The sequence below is a fragment of the Papilio polytes genome, unplaced genomic scaffold (assembly GCF_000836215.1).
Source record: "Papilio polytes unplaced genomic scaffold, Ppol_1.0 DF821067.1, whole genome shotgun sequence".
NCBI lineage: Eukaryota > Metazoa > Arthropoda > Insecta > Lepidoptera > Papilionidae > Papilio > Papilio polytes.
This window is the reverse complement of record NW_013528137.1, coordinates 1741674-1759246: the sequence shown is the minus strand read 5'-3', so window position 1 is coordinate 1759246 and position 17573 is coordinate 1741674. Positions and strand designations below refer to the sequence as shown.

Here is a 17573-nt window from a genome sequence, read left to right as displayed (position 1 = left end):
GATTGAAAGGAAAAGTGGATTTGACGGTGGAGGAGACGCATATAAAGGGGAAATGTCCTCTTTACGTGCGTCTCCTCCTCCGTCGATGAATGGTAGGCAACACATCTGCAATTGCAGACGTCTATGGGCAGCGGTCGCTTTCCATTTCGGTGGATTTAGGTGGCCGCTTGCTCGTTTGCCACCTTATATTATAAAAAAAAAATATATAGAGCCACACACTTAGGAAAATAGAGCTGAGTTTCGATTTTTTTATTAAGTTAATATTCTGATGTGTGACGTGTTGTAGGAGGAGGCGTCGGCGGCGGTGTCGCGGCTGCTGTCGCATGTGTCGCCGGGCTGGCGGCGGCGCGGCGCGCTGCGGCCCCGCGTGCTCGACGTGCGCGTGGCGGGCGCCCGGCTGCGCGCCGCGCTACACGACCTCGCCGTATTCGCGGACGCCACACTCGCCAACGCACATGATGCACAAGACAAAGGTACAAACTTTTTACCATAAAACCAAAGACGATTTCATTAACACATGTAGTACTATACACACACTAAAGTAAATTGAGAAAAGCATATTACAGTGACTCCCTTTACAATAAAAAAAAAAACAAAATTGACGGATTACGGCATGTCTTCGAGCGTAAAAGAATTTTTATGATGGGAAAACATTAAGGAGTGGATCGATGCAGTTGATCATGAAGCTTCCTAACAGACTTCCTTATTAACTACTAGCTTTCGGTCGCGACTCAGTCCGCGTGGAATTAAAAAAAAAAACAAAAGCGAGTTTCCTATATGTTCTTCCGAGGTCTCTACGTCTATGTCAAATTTCAGCGACGCCCTTCAGCCGTTATGGCTACAAACTCTAACAAATATTCATCTAATAAACTTTCTCATTTCTAATATTAGTAAGATTATAGAAGAATTTGATCACCCTTCTTATTAAGCATCGTTCCGTGTTCAGGTATCGCAGTGAAGCTGCGGCCGCTGGTGAAGGCGCTGAAGGACGCGGAGCGCATCACGCACGAGGCGACGAGCGCGCTGGACGCGGGCGACTGGGCGCCGGAGCGGCTGGAGCGCGACCGCGAGCCCACCGATGGCTCGCAGGACGCGCTCGACCAGCTCGTCGCCTGCGCGCGCTCGCTCACAGAGGACGTCCGCCGCGCGGCCTCCTTCATACACGGCAATGCTTCCCTACTATTTAGGTATGGACTTTTTAACCTTGAGATTGCATCTTACTATTTAGTTATGGTAAACTAGCTGTTGCTCGCAACTTCGTCCGCGATGAATTAAAAATCGGTAGAAAAAAATGGTAACTTTGGTTAGGAAAACGGAACAAGTAGCAACGAAGCAAGTAGTCTTACCATACAAGTAGAAGTCGTATTTAATGAGGTATTTAATCAGGCGATCACTGGCGCCGGAACACGAATGGACTGAGGAGTACGACTACGTGCGACTGGAGTCGCGGGCGGCCGCCTCGCGCCGCCACGCGGAGATTCGCGCCGCGCTGCCAGACAAGCTGCGGGCCTCATTCGACGCCCTGCTGCGGGACGCCGACCACGCCGGAGAGGTAACGATAACTAAATCTCTAATTTCTCAAATCAGAACTAAGCGTAAATTATACAATCTTAACGCAACTAGTTGAACACCGTCTATCAGAAAATCAGGTCAATTGCTGAGAGCTATAAAATCAGAATTACATACACAAATCCTTGGTTTCAGTCTTAACCAAATGTAGCCACAGGACTCAAAAGGGCCACTATTATGTAACAAATGAGATCCGTCATGGTCTTCTGTAAAATAAGTTTTTTGATGGAGAGAACATTCTGAAAAAGAATGGTTCCTCACATTTGCTTGAAGCTTCAAAGACAAAAAGCAAAAATAAAAAAAAAATAAAAAAAGCAGAAAACAAATGTTTTTAGTTATTTCTAATCTAGTCGAGGCAAATTAGTTTACTAATGATAAATTGAAAGCAATTAAAATGTAACTTTGATAGGTGAGCGCGGTGGCGGCGGCGACGCTCCTGCCGGCGGACGACCGGCAGCTGGCAGCTTTCTACGCGGCGCAGACCGCCACGTACGGCGCGCACCTCGCCACTGCCGTCGACGCCTTCCTGCGCACCATCGACATGGGCCAGCCGCCGGACGTCTTCCTCGCGCACGGCAAGTTCGTCGTTCTCAGCGCGCACAGGATCGTGCATGTCGGCGACACCGTGCACAGGTATGACACCTCATATTACTCACGTTAGTTTCAAATGATTCAAAATCTATAACTATACTAATCATACTTTTCATAAGAATGCGAAACTTGGACGTTTGTTAGAGTTTGCATCCTAAACGGCTGAACTGATTTCGACGAAATTTGGTATAGATGTAGAGGATAGTCTGAAAGAACACATAGCCTACTCACTTTTGTTTTTTTTTTAAGTCCACGCGGACAGAGTCGCGGGCGAAAGTTAATAGTATATAGAGGAAAGATTTGTATTTTCGTATATATTGAAATAACAATCAAATTACTGGGCCAATGTTAAAATTTCTTTACCATAATAAGCTACGTTTTCAGTGAGAAACAGAGGCTATATTTTTTAATCCGCGCTGACAAAGTCGTGAGCAACAGCTACAGAACTATTTGGTTTTCCAATAATTAATCAAAGAAATCTATTTCCCCAGGAGCGCTCAACACGCAGGTCTAAAATCCCAAGCATTGCGATGTTCAGACGCATTATCTGATGCGCTCGCGGTGACGGTGGCGAAGACGAAAGCTGCGGCGCAGCAGTTCCCGTGCGCGAGCGCGGTCGCCGAGATGGCGGAGGCCGCGCGGACGTTAGCTGCGCGCGCGCAAGAGCTACGCCGCGCGCTCTGCCGCGCCGCGGAGCCCCCCACGCTCTCGCCCGCCACCCCCGCCACTCCCGCCACCACCGTGCCGCCCTCCGCGCCCGCCACGCCCCTCACACCCCTGGCGCCCGCGCTGCCCGCACTACACATATAAGACGACTAACACATTTTAATACTTTATTTTGTGATGTTTCGTGCGAATACTAGATGAGTCTAGTACAGTGGATAATGGTTTTGAGATAGACCAATGAAATGATAGTTAACGTCCCACAATAAAACTGTAATTGCAACCAACAGTGTTGCTAACAAAACGAAGCTTTTTGTATTGTAGTATTCAATATTAATATGAGACAATACAGAACGTGTACTAAATTCGTGAAACTTGGTATCGTTTATGTTAACGTTTTTTAAAGAATTTATGTTATGGTTTTTCAGAATCGTTTTCAAAGCATATACACAAACATTTTTGTAAGCCATTGGAATAGTATCAAAAAATGTCATCGAAGAAATAATTTTCTTAAGCCGGAGTAATGTATTTATTTCATAAACCATGTGATAGTGGAATATTTAAAATAATTCTTCCACATCGAAGTACATTGTAAGCGCCTAGGATCAGATAGCTTTGCTTGAAAATGTCGATATTAAGATATGACTTAGTAACTACATCGTTCTCCTTATATTGTAGCATTGTACAAATGACACTTTGTATTAACACGTTCACTGCCGATTCGCAATTAGTTTGCCTTAATTTTATTCCAGTGGTGGCGAATTAGTGGAACAAAAGTATGGCATGTACAGTGTTAAAATCAGTAGTAATTTTTGTTACATAAATTATATTACGGTTATAAAATTTAACATAAAAAGAGTGACATTTGTACTATGAAATAATAAAAGAATATAAAAGTACGCGTGAAGTTCGCGCTTCGCTTTTGGCAGCGGTTGTGTTAAAGATGCGTCTGGAACGCTATAGAACTTTATCGTTGGTTAAAATTGCCGAAACAATTCACATTGTATATTGTCATCTCTATCATTCTTGATAACCAAAATGCGATAGTAATATATTTGCGTAATATTTCGGCAATTTAAATCCACGATTAGTGTGTAAATAATTGTTCTATGTTCGCTAGCTAGATAATTAACGATTAATTAAACTGTAAATCTCCTACAGTACGCGGCATTTAAGTTGGCACATCTGGTAGAAGAGCACATTGCTCAAATCGATTTGTTTGTAGAGCGCTTTCTCTGTCGCACATTGCTCTTCTTAACTGACGGCACATTACATAGCAATAGACAGAGATAACGCTTTACAAATCGTAATCTCTCTCTTTCCTCCCAACTCAAATACCGCGTATTGTTTGATTCAAAGACAATGAATATAAAATAATTGTTAAAGCGTAAGTACGCCGCGCAAAAACATATCTAATAAGGACAAATGGAATTGCTGTAACTATAGATAAATTTGTACTTAATTTTAGGAATAAATATCATCGATGAAAACATAATGCACATTGTTTTGTGCACTGCATTTGTATAGGTTACAACGTAGTATATTGAGTGTATTTTGATTTGTGTGAGAAATATAACCAAAGAAAACTGCGATAGGAACATTCATCAACATAGACTGCCAATAACGAGACAAATATATAAAAGAGTTTCTATTAAATGTTAAAAATATACAAATAAACCAAGGCTGCTGTTATTTTAATTCTAATGGAATTTTCCAGAATTAGCGTGTTTGCTGGATACACAGATGCCTCTAATTGAGTTGTCCGTCCAGTTTTATAAATTTTTGCAACAAGCAACAAGTACGTTGTTTTTTATGGATTGGATATCTGTACATCTAAAAACTTGATTATATAGAAAAATTTGAACATCGAGTTAATACTTTCACTGCCAACTTACCAAGTTATCTTTTATACGAAAAAAAACGTCGTTATGTCTTTACAGACATTTTTACCAATCCGTAAATATTCCTTACTAAAATTTAATAGGCTGTTAATATCTAAAAGGCCAAAGAAATTTCCTGATATATCTGTTTTTTACACCGTGAACCTAGAATAACAATGAACCATGCTACCTACAAATATGGTTCTAATTTAATAATTAGGTCCTCCTTATACGATCAGTTAAAACTGAGTTTATCGGGCTAAAGGATCAAGAGCGTTAAAAATATACCATCATTACCAGCTCACTATATGTCCCCACCGAGGGGCTCGGAGCCTACCCTAAGTTAGGGTGACCATGTTAGAAGAAAAAAGCCTAAACCAAACGCACAACTTAGTGTTTTATTACTGTTTTACATACTGGCCATTTATAACTGTACATATATTAATCTGTGGTATAATAAATCTATGAGTTTTCGCTACTTGTATAAAAGCATATTTTTATCTCTCATAATCTTTGAAAAAGACAGAGAAAACAATATGTTTTTGTACAGTTAGTGCAAGTTTTAGGGAATTCATAAAAGATTTCACTTTACTTTTATTGACTAACTGGGTTTTTGTACCACTCTTGTATATTATTTTGTACATTTATTTCCAGCTTTTCAGCGTTACATCTATTTATTCAAAATCAACTTTTTATACTTCCATTCTATGAAGATTCCTATTTATTTGGAACATGTATGAAATTTCTCTAAACCATAAATGTATTAAATGATAAGTAATTAAGATATATATGTAAAAACCTGTTGTATATTAGCAGTGTATAATATATTAGAGGTAGCGTATATGTAGGTAGGCATAGATAAAATTGTACAAATGCATATTATTAAAAATAATAATTTTATTATGATGAGAATTATAATTTAATCATCTTGTAAAACGCAATCAAATAAAATATACAAAAAATTTCATATGTACCACAGTATATCATTTTAAATCCTTGTTCTGTCTACCTTTTATGTAGGTTTTTTTTATAACGCCGAAACCGCCAAAATAGCGAAGCGACAGATGCCCATAGACATTCTCAATTACAGCTGCGTTGCGTACTTTTAATCGACAGGATCGTTAAAAACACGCTTTATTTCTAATAAAGTAAAAAAATTATAGCAGTCAAAGGGTTAAAAAATAAAACAAAAAAAATTAAAAGCATCAAATTCATTTGAAATATTACACATTGACCTTAAATATACAGTAATATTTACAAAAACATCTCAGGAAAATCATAAATTAAGAAAAATAAAGTATGTACCACGACACCCTATTTGGAAGTAAATTTTTGGAATTGTTGGATTCAAAATGTCAAACATATGGATATAATTTTAATGTGATTTTTTTTAAACAAAACTCAATGTTAGTTTTCAGTGTGTCTCAATGTTAGTTAGTTCAAAAAAAAATCAACTTGTACATTTTTAAGAAAAACAACAACAAATAAACAGGATTTACTTTAAGTGCGGGAATGGCTATCCCACATCATACAAAAAAATCATAAATCGGATGATAAAAACGATCGAATTGAGAACCTCCATTTTGTTTAAACATCAGCATGTAATGTGTTAAATACTTCAGGTATATCGTTCTAAGTAATGTTGTGCTGGTCTCTCTTCTTCAGTGTAGAACAGTGCGGGATGGTTGGCTGGCAACTTGTGCTGGGCCGCACACACCTCCAGCCTCGCAGCCCGCACTCTCAGACAATGTTCCAATGTCCTAGACTCAAATGCAGCTTGTTCAGCCTGCATTGCATTCTCTACCCTTTTTCTTTCCATCTAAATTACAAATCAATATTTAAGGAAACAATATAATACAAGTATGATTGTACTCTATAAGCGGTTAGTGTCCATTCACATTGGAATATAGACAAGATTATTGCATATGAAATTGATCTTTACAGGATTGATAGAAGGTTTAATTTTACTCTACATGTCTTTTCAAGGGCAAGTCCACATGAAAAGTAAAATTAAATCTTTTTGCAATGCCATAAAGCTCAATTTGATTTGTAATAAAAATTCTCTCTACTCTATGCTTTGGTTGAACCCTTAGATTTATTTATACGAAAATTTTTTCATATATCTGAAAAGTATGTTGCAAAATGAAATTTTAACTAAGTCACGAGGACATCACTTTAAAACCCTTAGTTCAACAGAGATTTTTGTACAAAAAAAATATTATATGTTGCCAACATAACAAAACCAAAATCACACATATTTCTCTCTAGACTAGTCTGGTAGATTTTTTTTTGTTGTTCGTCACACTGGACACTATCAAAGTGGTTAAAAACATATTTTTGGCTTTCAATTAAACTTTAAGCTTGGTCTTACCTTTGCAGTTTCCAACTGATAATTAAGTAACTGTAATTTTAAGTTCTCAACATTTTTACTATCTTGTGTGCACCAGGGATTAAATGGATGATTCGTTTCTGAAAAAAAAAAATTACATTCCACAAAACTTTTAAAATGAGCATGTTCGGATATTTTTGTAATACTTACCATTTGCACAGTCATCATTGATCACTGACTCAAGAGGATCATTATTCAAGTAACTATTTTTATTAGAACTGAAGATCTCAATTTCTATACTTTCATTTGGATTCCCTTCATTTGTATCCGAATCATCAAACAGTTCAGTCTTCATTTTCTGAAATAGATTATTTTAAGTATACAATGGTTGTGAATTTACATAAATACTACATAATTGTTACTATAACATATTGTCTCATATTTATTACTGTCGTTGCATATATTTCATTCTTAATATAACGCAGACCACTTACTGAACTTCCTAGGTAAGTAAATTGGAAAAATTGCTTTGCAAGGTGAAAAAAATTTCAAGTTGCAGTAAAGAAGCAAGGTTGCTATGGTTACTAATATTCTCACGGCATTTTGTTATTTAAGCATTTGAATTCTGACATATTCAAATGAAAGTTTTATGGAAAGTAAACAACAATTTTTTTTTATAATGTCATTCATATGAAGCCTTACATGAATAGTTAGTATATTTATATGTGAAGTGAAAAACTTTTTAATGAAATTGCAAGACAGTTAAAGTTAATGTTAATAAAGAAAAGACCTAATTTTAGTCCCTCTCCCTTTCCACCTATTTCTTTAGAGGAAAGGATGGGAAGGAAAAGTGTATTTAACGGTGGAGGAGACGCATAGAAAGGGGAAATATTCTCTTTATGTGCGTCTCCTACATCAATTAAGGGTAGACAATGCATCTGAAACTGCGGATGTTTATGGGCAGCGGTCTCTTTCCATTTCAGTGGATTCAGGTGGCCAAATAATGTGTAGAGCATTAAAGTATTTTTACTCATATATTGTGGTAAAACTTTGACTAATAGACAAACACTAAATATATTAATTTTACCACATTGTCAGGCTGATTGTTCAATAGATTTTGTTTCATATGAACTGATTTGGCAGATTTTTTCATATTCTCAAACCTCGTACGTAAAACTTTACTCGATCTTTTCTGCAGGCTCTGTTTATTATAGTTCTCGGCAATCTGAAATATTGAAAAAAATTGTTTTGCACATTAAGATGTTTTATACACCAATTACTTTACTGTATTGGATTTCAATATAGTTTAAACTAGCTGTTCCCGTGTGATTTCATCAGCATAAAATTATTTTATTATTTACATGTGTTAAATTGTCAATTTAAAATGTCAAAATGACAGGACATGACAAAACTTAGCAATCTTATTTCCTTGATGTTGGCAGCAACGTATGGTCTCTTTCCCACATTAGGGTTTTTATCCAAAATATTTACCCCCTAAGTTTAATGGCGTGAAAATATAATGCCTAAAGCGTGACGTAAGTGTAGGACTTTTTATTAAAAAAGGAATTATTCAAAAGCATGCTGTAATTGCTGACATCTTAGGCAACAAAGAAGTGTGTGTTTATGCTTTATTATAATAGTATAGAAAAGCAACAGTTAAAAAATCACACTTTTAACACATTGACTGCCACAAACTAATCATCCTAATCACTTTTACATATTTCAATACTAGCATTCAATGTATAAATCACAGTAGTTTTTTTTTAGATAATTGTAAACTAGCGATGGTTTTTAAGTGGGTTCTGTAGATTAAAAAAAAACTTATTTTTTTCTCAAGTTTTTTTTAAGGTTGATACAGATTAGAGTTACTTATAAAAAATTTTTACAATAATAACAAATTTTACAGTAATGTAAAGTGGTATAAATTGCTCAATAGTTGATATGGGGTAACTAACAAATACAGTTTTTTGGTACATAATTTCAATACATACCCTTGTCCATGCACTATTTTTAAGAAGATTTGCTTTAGAGTTAGTTTCCTTAGTGAATATATTATTTTTCTCTTCTCTAACACATTTCAAAAGCAGACTGCACTCTTGTGGTAAGAAATTCAATGATCTCTTTGACCTGAAACATTATGACTTATTACCATACATATCCACAATAAAAAAAAATCAAGAATAAAATAAAAAAGAAAACTATTAAAAAAAGAAACAAAAATTAACATAAACAAAAAACAAACAAAAAACGCTTTTTTAGAAGAAGTGTATAATTAAACTTTTCTTATGTTCACAATAAACAGTTCTTAGTTATAAGTACATTGTTTTTTATACTTTAATGTAAATCTATAAGGAAATGAATGGCTTTATTATTATTACGAGCTTTCGCCCGCGACTCCGTCCACGTGGATTTAAAAAAACAAAAGTGAGTAGCCTATGTGTTCTTCCAGACTATCCTCTACATCTATGCCAAATTTCATTGAGATCCATTCAGCCATTTGGGCTGCAAACTCTAACAAACTTTCATCCACCCATCCATCCATCTAAACTTTCGCATTTATAATATTAGTATGATATATCCACAATCAACAACCTGGTTTTTGTACATGCGTTTTGGCAATGGAAACCAAATTTAGTTATTTTCTGCATATACATTTTTTATGTTAATTTATTCTTAATATAAAAATACTTTACCTATTTGTCTGCATATCTCCATCTGAAGAAATCAATTTATTAGTTTTTAGTAAACAATTATTATTTAAATTTTACCACATCTGAAGAAAATAGTAATGTCATACCTGAACAATCAGATTCTTCATTGTCACATTCATCAAAATCCATAGTTATCTCATTTTCATTGTCTTTTGTATTTACATCTGAAAATAAACAGAAATATAGAAACTTTAGTATAACCTAGTTATCTAATAAATATTAAAAACAAACCATTTGATCCATTCTCAAGACTTAGTTTGGAATCCTCATTTTTTTCATGTTCTAACATCATCGTAATAATTCGACTAAACGAATCGTTTTCATGTTTTACCATCATTATATTTTTAGCTGCTTTTCTTGCATCTTTTTTTAAGTTATCCCATTTTCTTTTAATGCTATCAACACTCCTAGTATTCTTGAAGCCTTGTGTATTGAAAACTTTGGCTATTGAGTTCCATGCTCTGTCCTTGGCGTGACTAGCGGCGGTCGAAGTTGATTTATTTAAAATAATATTTTTATAATTATCAATAATATTCAACAAAGCATTAACCTCTTCCTTTGTAAATACTGGACTCCTGTACCTGTTTTTTAATATACTTATTTAATGTTTTAAATTGTAATTATATAATTATAAACATATCAAAGAGCTTACGATTCTTGGCGGTCTTCATCCATGGTCTAATATTTGTGCTTGATAAGTTTTTACGAAATGAATACTATAAAACAATATCATGTGTAACTGTGACCAATACTACGGTAATAAACTCGTATCCATTTTCAATTTAACACAAACGTTTCTTTTTTATTAATTCTCCAAAACATTCTAATTTCTTAGCATCCACAAAAAAACAATTGAAAAATGACATTGACATTTGTTTTTTTAGTTTTAAAAATGCATTCCAATTGTCATGCTGCGTTCAATAGTAAAATAAAATTTTGAAAGTGTGTGTTTTCTCTTTAATTCAAAAATACCTTGTAAAAGTTCTATATGCCTCTAATTTTGGAAGGAATAGTTCCTCGATGGGAAACCTTATTTTATTTAGCTCTATTTCGTCATAGAACGAAACTCCAAACTAACATCCACGATCCGTTTTATTGCACATGTTACAAGAGTACGTTATATAATTTTTATTAATGTATAACATACAACTATACAGTGTTTTATTTATTGATATAGTATCTTTTTGTAAGATTCCACAGTATTTTTTTTTAACTGTAAAAGACTAAATTGTCAAAAAATAAATGACATTTAATTGATTTCAAATTTTAGGTTAGGCGCCTTGTCTTATTCTTTTGGAAGCAAATAGAAGTTGACGGGAAGATTTCATACGTACGATTTTATTTAATATTTGTTTAGATCACCTAAAGGAATATAGAAGTAAATAAGTAATAACTTATTGATTTATTGTTTACTTGCACGTACATCAGTCTAAATAAGTGCCAAAATGGCGCTGCTCGCTTTATCTCATTAGACACACTAATCGTAGTTATTATTTATCTCACGTAACATCCCTTGTTATGGCTTTGTTTATTATTCAATTTTAACAATTGACAAGAAAGTGATATTCTACGTTATTGCCGAGTTAATGGTATTATCTTTTAAGTAGTCGGATATGAAGGAAGTGATATTAGCTATCTTAACCTTCGTATGTAGTGTAATTTTAGTTTTTGTATTTGTGTTGTTTTGTAAGTAGTATTTTGTTTGGTATAACAGCTATATAAAATCTCATATATGCTATGTAAATATTTTTGAATTCTTTTTATGCATGGTCCTTTGTCTTTGTTCTAGGTTGGTACGTTGTATGGAAGTGTTGTTTGTCTAAATTTCGATTTGTTCGTGAACTGCTCGGGGGAATGTCTGATACGCCCCCGGCGTCAGAGACGAGGCAACCTAACAAAACAAAAAAATCAAGAAGAGAATAAACATCAAAATTGTATTTATCTTTTGTAAACAAGTTACTTTATTTTATATCAGAAGTTATTATTGTACAGGTCAAAATGAATATACGCTGTGCACGTCCAAATGATCTTATGAATATGCAGCATTGCAATTTGCTGTGTCTACCTGAGAATTATCAGATGAAATATTACTTCTATCATGGCCTTTCGTGGCCACAACTGAGCTATGTAGCTGAAGATGAAAAAGGACACATTGTAGGTAAGTGTTACTATGTGGATAATTACACTGAGTTAAAGGGGAACTTGAATGGTTTTCAAAAAATGATGGCTGTATGGTTTGCTTGAAAATGTGAGGCATTGGCTACACTTGAACTGAATGATAGCCAATACATATTTGTATTATATATGTATTTAATGTAGATGAAAATATGTGTATTGTATATGATTTACACTACAATTATTAATTAAAGTCATTAATACCATGTTGTGAAAAGCATTCTCTTAATTTTTCATGCTAGTCAATTTACTTATCTTTTCATGTTTTAGATGATTTTAAAGTTGATCTTTTTTATTCAGGCTATGTGTTGGCAAAAATGGAGGAAGATGGTGAAGATAATCGTCATGGACATATCACTTCCTTAGCAGTGAAGAGATCACACAGGCGCCTCGGCCTTGCACAAAAACTTATGAACCAAGCATCACTTGCCATGGTTGAATGTTTCCAGGTTAATAAATTACTTTTTTATATCGTAAAAGTTCATTTAATATTTCAGATGTAGATTAATTTAATAAGAAAAAAGATCTAGACTCTACATTTAAGTTGTAAATGTGCTATTAATAATGTGGTTGTCTAAATTTAAGTAATTATCTGTTCCTACACCTATTTTTGTATTAAGAATATTTTTATTTATTCTTATCTATTTAAAAAAACAGCAGCAAATTACTTTCTTGATTATTTTGTCAAAAATTTTGAGATAATGTTAAGTGAGATTGTAGAATAAGGGTAGCTCATGTTGTAAATAGTTAAGGAATAGTGTTTTACTAAAAACAATTGGGATTTTACCATAAATTGTAGCTCTGGTGTGGTTATGGAAAGGGACTAAAGTTAGCACTCTGCACACTTACCAGACAAAACAATGACAATTGGCTTCCACTATACACAGTAACCTGTATGGCTGTGGTATTGCACTGGGCGAGGCAGCCCATTCTTGTGAAGATGATAAAGCAGGCTCTACCACTGTTAAAATATACATAAATATAATATAATTAAAATATAAATAAATGTTTAATATAACAGATTATTTTTTGCAGGCAAAATATGTATCACTTCATGTGAGAAAAAGCAACAGAGCAGCTCTCAATCTTTACACAAACTCTTTAGGTTTTAAAATTCTTGAAATTGAACCTAAATATTATGCGGATGGAGAGGATGCATTTTCCATGATGAGAGACCTTAGTACTTTTGCTGTGGATAATAAGACAGATAGTGACAATCTGGAAATTAAATCTGAGTCCGCTATTGTGTCACAGTGTTAAATCATAATAAATAATTGACAAGTAACTATTGTTTTATTTCAAAGTCTTACAACAACTATCATTACAACAACCCTAGCAACAAATTTAAAAAAAATTAGACGTGTATCTATGCCAAACTTTACTAAGATCCATTGAGCTGTTTTGGAGATCATAGTAACATCCATCCAAATACATATTTGCATTTATGTTAAATATTGCAAGCTACTGCATTTTTTTGTATGAAAGTAAATTAGTCAAGCAAGTTAGGACTGCTTAGGAAGATTTTGTAGGTTCATGTGAAAAAAATAACAAAAATCAAGTAAAAACTATAATTATAAAATTATTCATCACAATCATCACCCATGTCTGTGAGATGATTTAATTTTAATTCTACTTTCTTTGTTCTGTCTGGGTTTTCATTTGATACTTGAACTTTGTTTTTCTTTTCTTTCTTCTTTGATACACCAACAACATATTCTGGCATTATGATTTTATTTGGCTTTACTATTGGCTTTTCTTCATCTTCAACAGGTTTGACCTTCAGTGTCTTAGACGCTTTGAAAATAGGCTTCTTAAATACAAAGCTTTCATGAGAATCGTCATCCATAGTATGCTTTTCACTATTTCTTTCTTCTAATTCACGTATCAGCGCTAACGCAGTCGCAGTGTTGGTGGCATCAGACATTTGTTCAGCAGTCACGTCTGATAATGTGTAATAAACCCATTTATCAGGATTCTTTACATGATCAGGTACCGTTTTTGAACGTAGACAATTGCGCAGTTTTGCTTCTGGCCGTTTAAATATGCTTTCTTTACCGACAAATTTCTTCATTTCGTGCTTCAGTTTTCGGTAAGCACATCTATCGATAACTCCATAATCTGTATCTGGGGAGACCTTATTTGTTTTCGAAAAGCTATACTGCTCTTCAGCATCTTTTAAAGTGTTAAATAGACTCTTCTGTCTTTCGTAATATGTAGACATATTTACAAGTTCACTTAAATACCACTTTGGTATTTTATGCAATTTATTAACAATAAGACAGATAAAATGAATATTATTTTTATTCACATAAAACACAATACAACTGTTTCATTTTCCATTATTTTGACAATGACGTATCGGTGTGTCAATCATTGACAGTTAACGTCAAATTTATATTTTACAAAAAAGCAAAAGGTTGACATTATTAGTCCACCATCAACATTGAACTTTATTTTTAAATGTTGAGGTTTTTGGACCTTCCTGTCCATTTTATAACTGTAATGATTTGTTGATTTTAATAAAAATCAGATGGTAACTGATAGCGGAATTAACTAGCGGTGACATTGTAAACATTCTGTTGACTGTCTTAATTTAAAAGATAGATGGCACCACCATCATTAACTTTTAATATTTTTTTTTGATCTTATCTTAGTATCTCGTGGTTGATTCTTGCCCTCAAAGCTCACCTTTCCAAATAAGTCAACGAATATGATATAAATGTCTAATGTTTATTTAATAACAATTCTCTATATCTCTATTAAATGAAGCAATGAAATATAATAATAAACCTTCTTTTTAAAGGTTGAAAAACTAGTTGCACATAGATATTCACCTCACCACACAAAAGACTGAAAATTTTACAAATTGTAGGGATGCTTGAAATTCGTTTCAATAATGTGCCCTGAGATAATCGGAAACCTACTAAAGGCAGTTCGGCAATTGAACACCCTCGGATTATAGCAGCATATCTGATGGAATCGTATTGTTTGTGTAGCAATGTGTATCAAGTTAAATCCTTTATCCTTGACCAAATGGATAACAGAAAGGTTTACCAAGTGCCGGTTCAGCAAGTAAAGCTTGTGTTCATATTTGCAGTGACGTAGCTCGCAATGGGAACGTTAACAAGGACTGGTAATAACTGATTAGATTAAACTCAAATGTGTTTGGTAATATTAATGGTAGGTTCGTGGCGGTTTTCTGTGAAAAATTAAAACCCGTTCTGCTTACGAGTGGAAAAAAGTACAATTGCGTTGGCTTTATTTTTGTTGTTTTTCACTCATAAATTGTTTTTATTATAACAGACATTATATTACACGGGTTTTAGTGATTCCAAGCTATATAACCACTGTATGAATTGAAATTTTTTTTACGATTAGGAAAGCGTCTTTATCATATCATTCATAAAAAAGATAGATCCCTAAAGCACCATCTAGTGGCACAAATAAAAAAATTCAATAACGGACAATACATTTTAATGAGTATTGATTTTATTTCCGGAACCGTTTTAATAATAAAACGGAATTTGAAACCGGACACAATTGACGGTCACAGCAACAAAATTGCTAAGTATGTTTGTAATGTTTGATGTAAATTGAAACTGTAAAATAAATAAATGCTGTATTGTTATCGGAACAGACCTCGAAGTAACCAATACTCCGTTGACATTAAATATTAAAATGCTGGTTTAAGTTACAGTAGTAATTCGGAATTACATGACTCATTGAGTAACTTACGCCTGTGCGGTGTGACCATGATGTTTGTAAAAATAAATCTAATAAGCACTAATCTAAATATAATAAGCACGTAATCATTTATTTTTATATTGAATCTTCACATAGCTTTCTTAAAATTTAAACACTATACACAACATTCTGTATAAAATTATTCAATAAATATGTTTCTCGTAAAAGTCATTTTGTTTAATTTACAATTTTGATATGGTGGTCAAGATTGCCAGCAAGAAATACTGAACATATAATGAGATAAAAATCGTTTTATCTGAATATAGAGCCATATATTACGTTGATGATTAATAAAAAGAACACAACGTTTATTAATTCCTTATGGATTTTTGGCGCTGGTGAGAGTTATTTTTTTCACAATTAATTAAATATATTTTTATTTGTAGCAATTTAATAATTTTATATAATATCCGATAAAAACTAAACTTATGGTCACCCTAAGGAAATATATGAAGTGGCGTGGTTAAGTGACACTACTTAATTTTATTACTTACTTATAAATTGTTTATATTTATTTATTTAAATATAACACCGATGTGACTATACTAAAATTTTTATTTCCAAGGCCTGGCCGTACTTAAAAAACCACAAAGAAAAAGAAAACAGAAAAAAATGCAATTATCTTAATTTATTGACTTTACTATTAAAGTATTACATTATCTGTGCTTTAGGATTTCCTACAAGAAGCCTATATAGGTATTTTATCAATAAAAATCGGTATACGAGGACCCAATCCGGTCAGCACTGTATACATATTTAATTATTTTGTTTGTCCTGTAATTACGTGTTTATTTTTTATTCTTTTTTAATTACTTTGTTGTGTGTTTTTTTTCTCTTATTCCAAATTGTATTGTAGTGGTAATAAGATTCAATGTTAGTCTATTTTATTTTATTTTTATTTATACCTATTTAATCAAACTTAAAAAGAAAACTTTTGTTCATAAAGTACTGAAGTTTGTGTAATGTTAAAGATAAATAAACTTTTAATGTATGAATATTCACGTAATCATTCAATCAGAATAATTTCAATGAAATATTTGATACATGAATGTGATAGTATAAAAATGAACATATGTTATGTACCATATACTTTTAACCGGTCCCCCGTTACCGGAATATTATCGGCCTTTTTAAACGTATTGAATTACGATAACATTTTAATGAAATGAAAAAAAAGGCAAAACTCATTAGCGTTTTTAAATTAACAAAATTCTCACTTTGACATTCAAATTAATTTTCGTTTCGATAGTTTTTTTTATAAGAGAACGGGGCAAACGAGCGGCGGTAACACATAGGTGGTCAACGATGTCCATGGACATCCGCAACACTAAAGGAACTACAAATGCGTTGCCAACTAACTAACTACTACTTTTACCCAATACCCACCGCTTACCGCAGGTAGTAGAGTACTCCTGTTTCTGACGTGTCAAGTAATATGCTGGTTTACTTCGTGTACCAATAAACTACAGTAAATGAAAACACTACATTTTTAAGGCAGCTTTATATGGAAAAACCACGAATAGTTTGCCATGCTATTGTTTGGATAGGTAAATGTTGGAAAAGGTACAATAAATTCCACCATCCTACCCTTTTTTCAGCTAGGGTTGCTTTTATTAGCGCTCGGTCATAATAAATGCATACTGAAAGAACTAGCTACATTCGCTCCTTACATTCTATTATTTATTCAATTATTTCGTAATCGAAAAATTTAAAACAAATTTATAATTCGTCTCGCTAAACATTGAATAGTACGCAAATGAAGAAAATTCAATTTCAACTGATACGATATGAAGGCTGCTAAGGTTTTGTCAATAACGTTGACGGCTGAAAACAGACGGGATTGTTTGTTGTTGTCGGCGTGCGCATGCGCGAGACAGTTCGATGTCGGCCGGGCACACCTCGACCGGCACT

General features: G+C 33.6%; 4 protein-coding genes across 12 annotated transcripts in view; 2 read left to right on the top strand and 2 right to left on the bottom strand.

The window, feature by feature from the left end:
- LOC106109786 (breast cancer anti-estrogen resistance protein 1) overlaps positions 1–4744 on the top strand; it is a 63886-nt gene extending 59142 nt beyond the window's left edge. For all 3 annotated transcript variants that reach the window (XM_013291397.1, XM_013291398.1, XM_013291396.1), the window contains exons 5-9: positions 287–473; positions 947–1187; positions 1387–1552; positions 1979–2202; positions 2652–4744. In XM_013291397.1, coding sequence (XP_013146851.1) covers positions 287–473; positions 947–1187; positions 1387–1552; positions 1979–2202; positions 2652–2970 — 1137 coding nt within the window. In that variant the 3' untranslated portion in view covers positions 2971–4744. The remainder of the gene's footprint in view (positions 1–286; positions 474–946; positions 1188–1386; positions 1553–1978; positions 2203–2651) is intronic.
- Positions 4745–5922: 1178 nt separating this feature from the next.
- Positions 5923–10597, bottom strand: LOC106109787 (uncharacterized protein DDB_G0287625-like). The gene is made up of 9 exons (XM_013291400.1): positions 10396–10597; positions 9975–10324; positions 9830–9907; positions 9726–9747; positions 9024–9159; positions 8120–8257; positions 7243–7390; positions 7075–7172; positions 5923–6522 (listed from the first exon to the last, which is right to left on the bottom strand). Exons 1-9 carry the CDS (start codon positions 10416–10418, stop codon positions 6322–6324), a joined length of 1194 nt encoding a protein of 397 aa, XP_013146854.1. The 5' UTR covers positions 10419–10597; the 3' UTR covers positions 5923–6321.
- A 374-nt stretch (positions 10598–10971) lies between these two features.
- On the top strand, positions 10972–13203 carry LOC106109841 (N-alpha-acetyltransferase 10). Of its 7 annotated transcripts, none has more exons than XM_013291468.1 (5): positions 10972–11073; positions 11533–11536; positions 11736–11901; positions 12219–12367; positions 12954–13203. In XM_013291468.1, the coding sequence occupies exons 3-5, from the start codon at positions 11742–11744 to the stop codon at positions 13176–13178; spliced, it is 534 nt and encodes a 177-aa protein (XP_013146922.1). In that variant the 5' UTR covers positions 10972–11073; positions 11533–11536; positions 11736–11741; the 3' UTR covers positions 13179–13203. The 7 variants fall into 7 exon arrangements, with proteins under 7 accessions (XP_013146922.1, XP_013146928.1, XP_013146924.1 ...); XM_013291470.1 differs by having other exon boundaries at positions 10989–11121; XM_013291469.1 differs by having other exon boundaries at positions 10989–11129.
- Positions 13204–13472: 269 nt separating this feature from the next.
- Positions 13473–14266, bottom strand: LOC106109839 (protein TSSC4). The gene has a single exon (XM_013291467.1). The coding sequence runs from the start codon at positions 14137–14139 to the stop codon at positions 13498–13500; it is 642 nt and encodes a 213-aa protein (XP_013146921.1). The 5' UTR covers positions 14140–14266; the 3' UTR covers positions 13473–13497.
- Positions 14267–17573: the final 3307 nt, after the last annotated feature.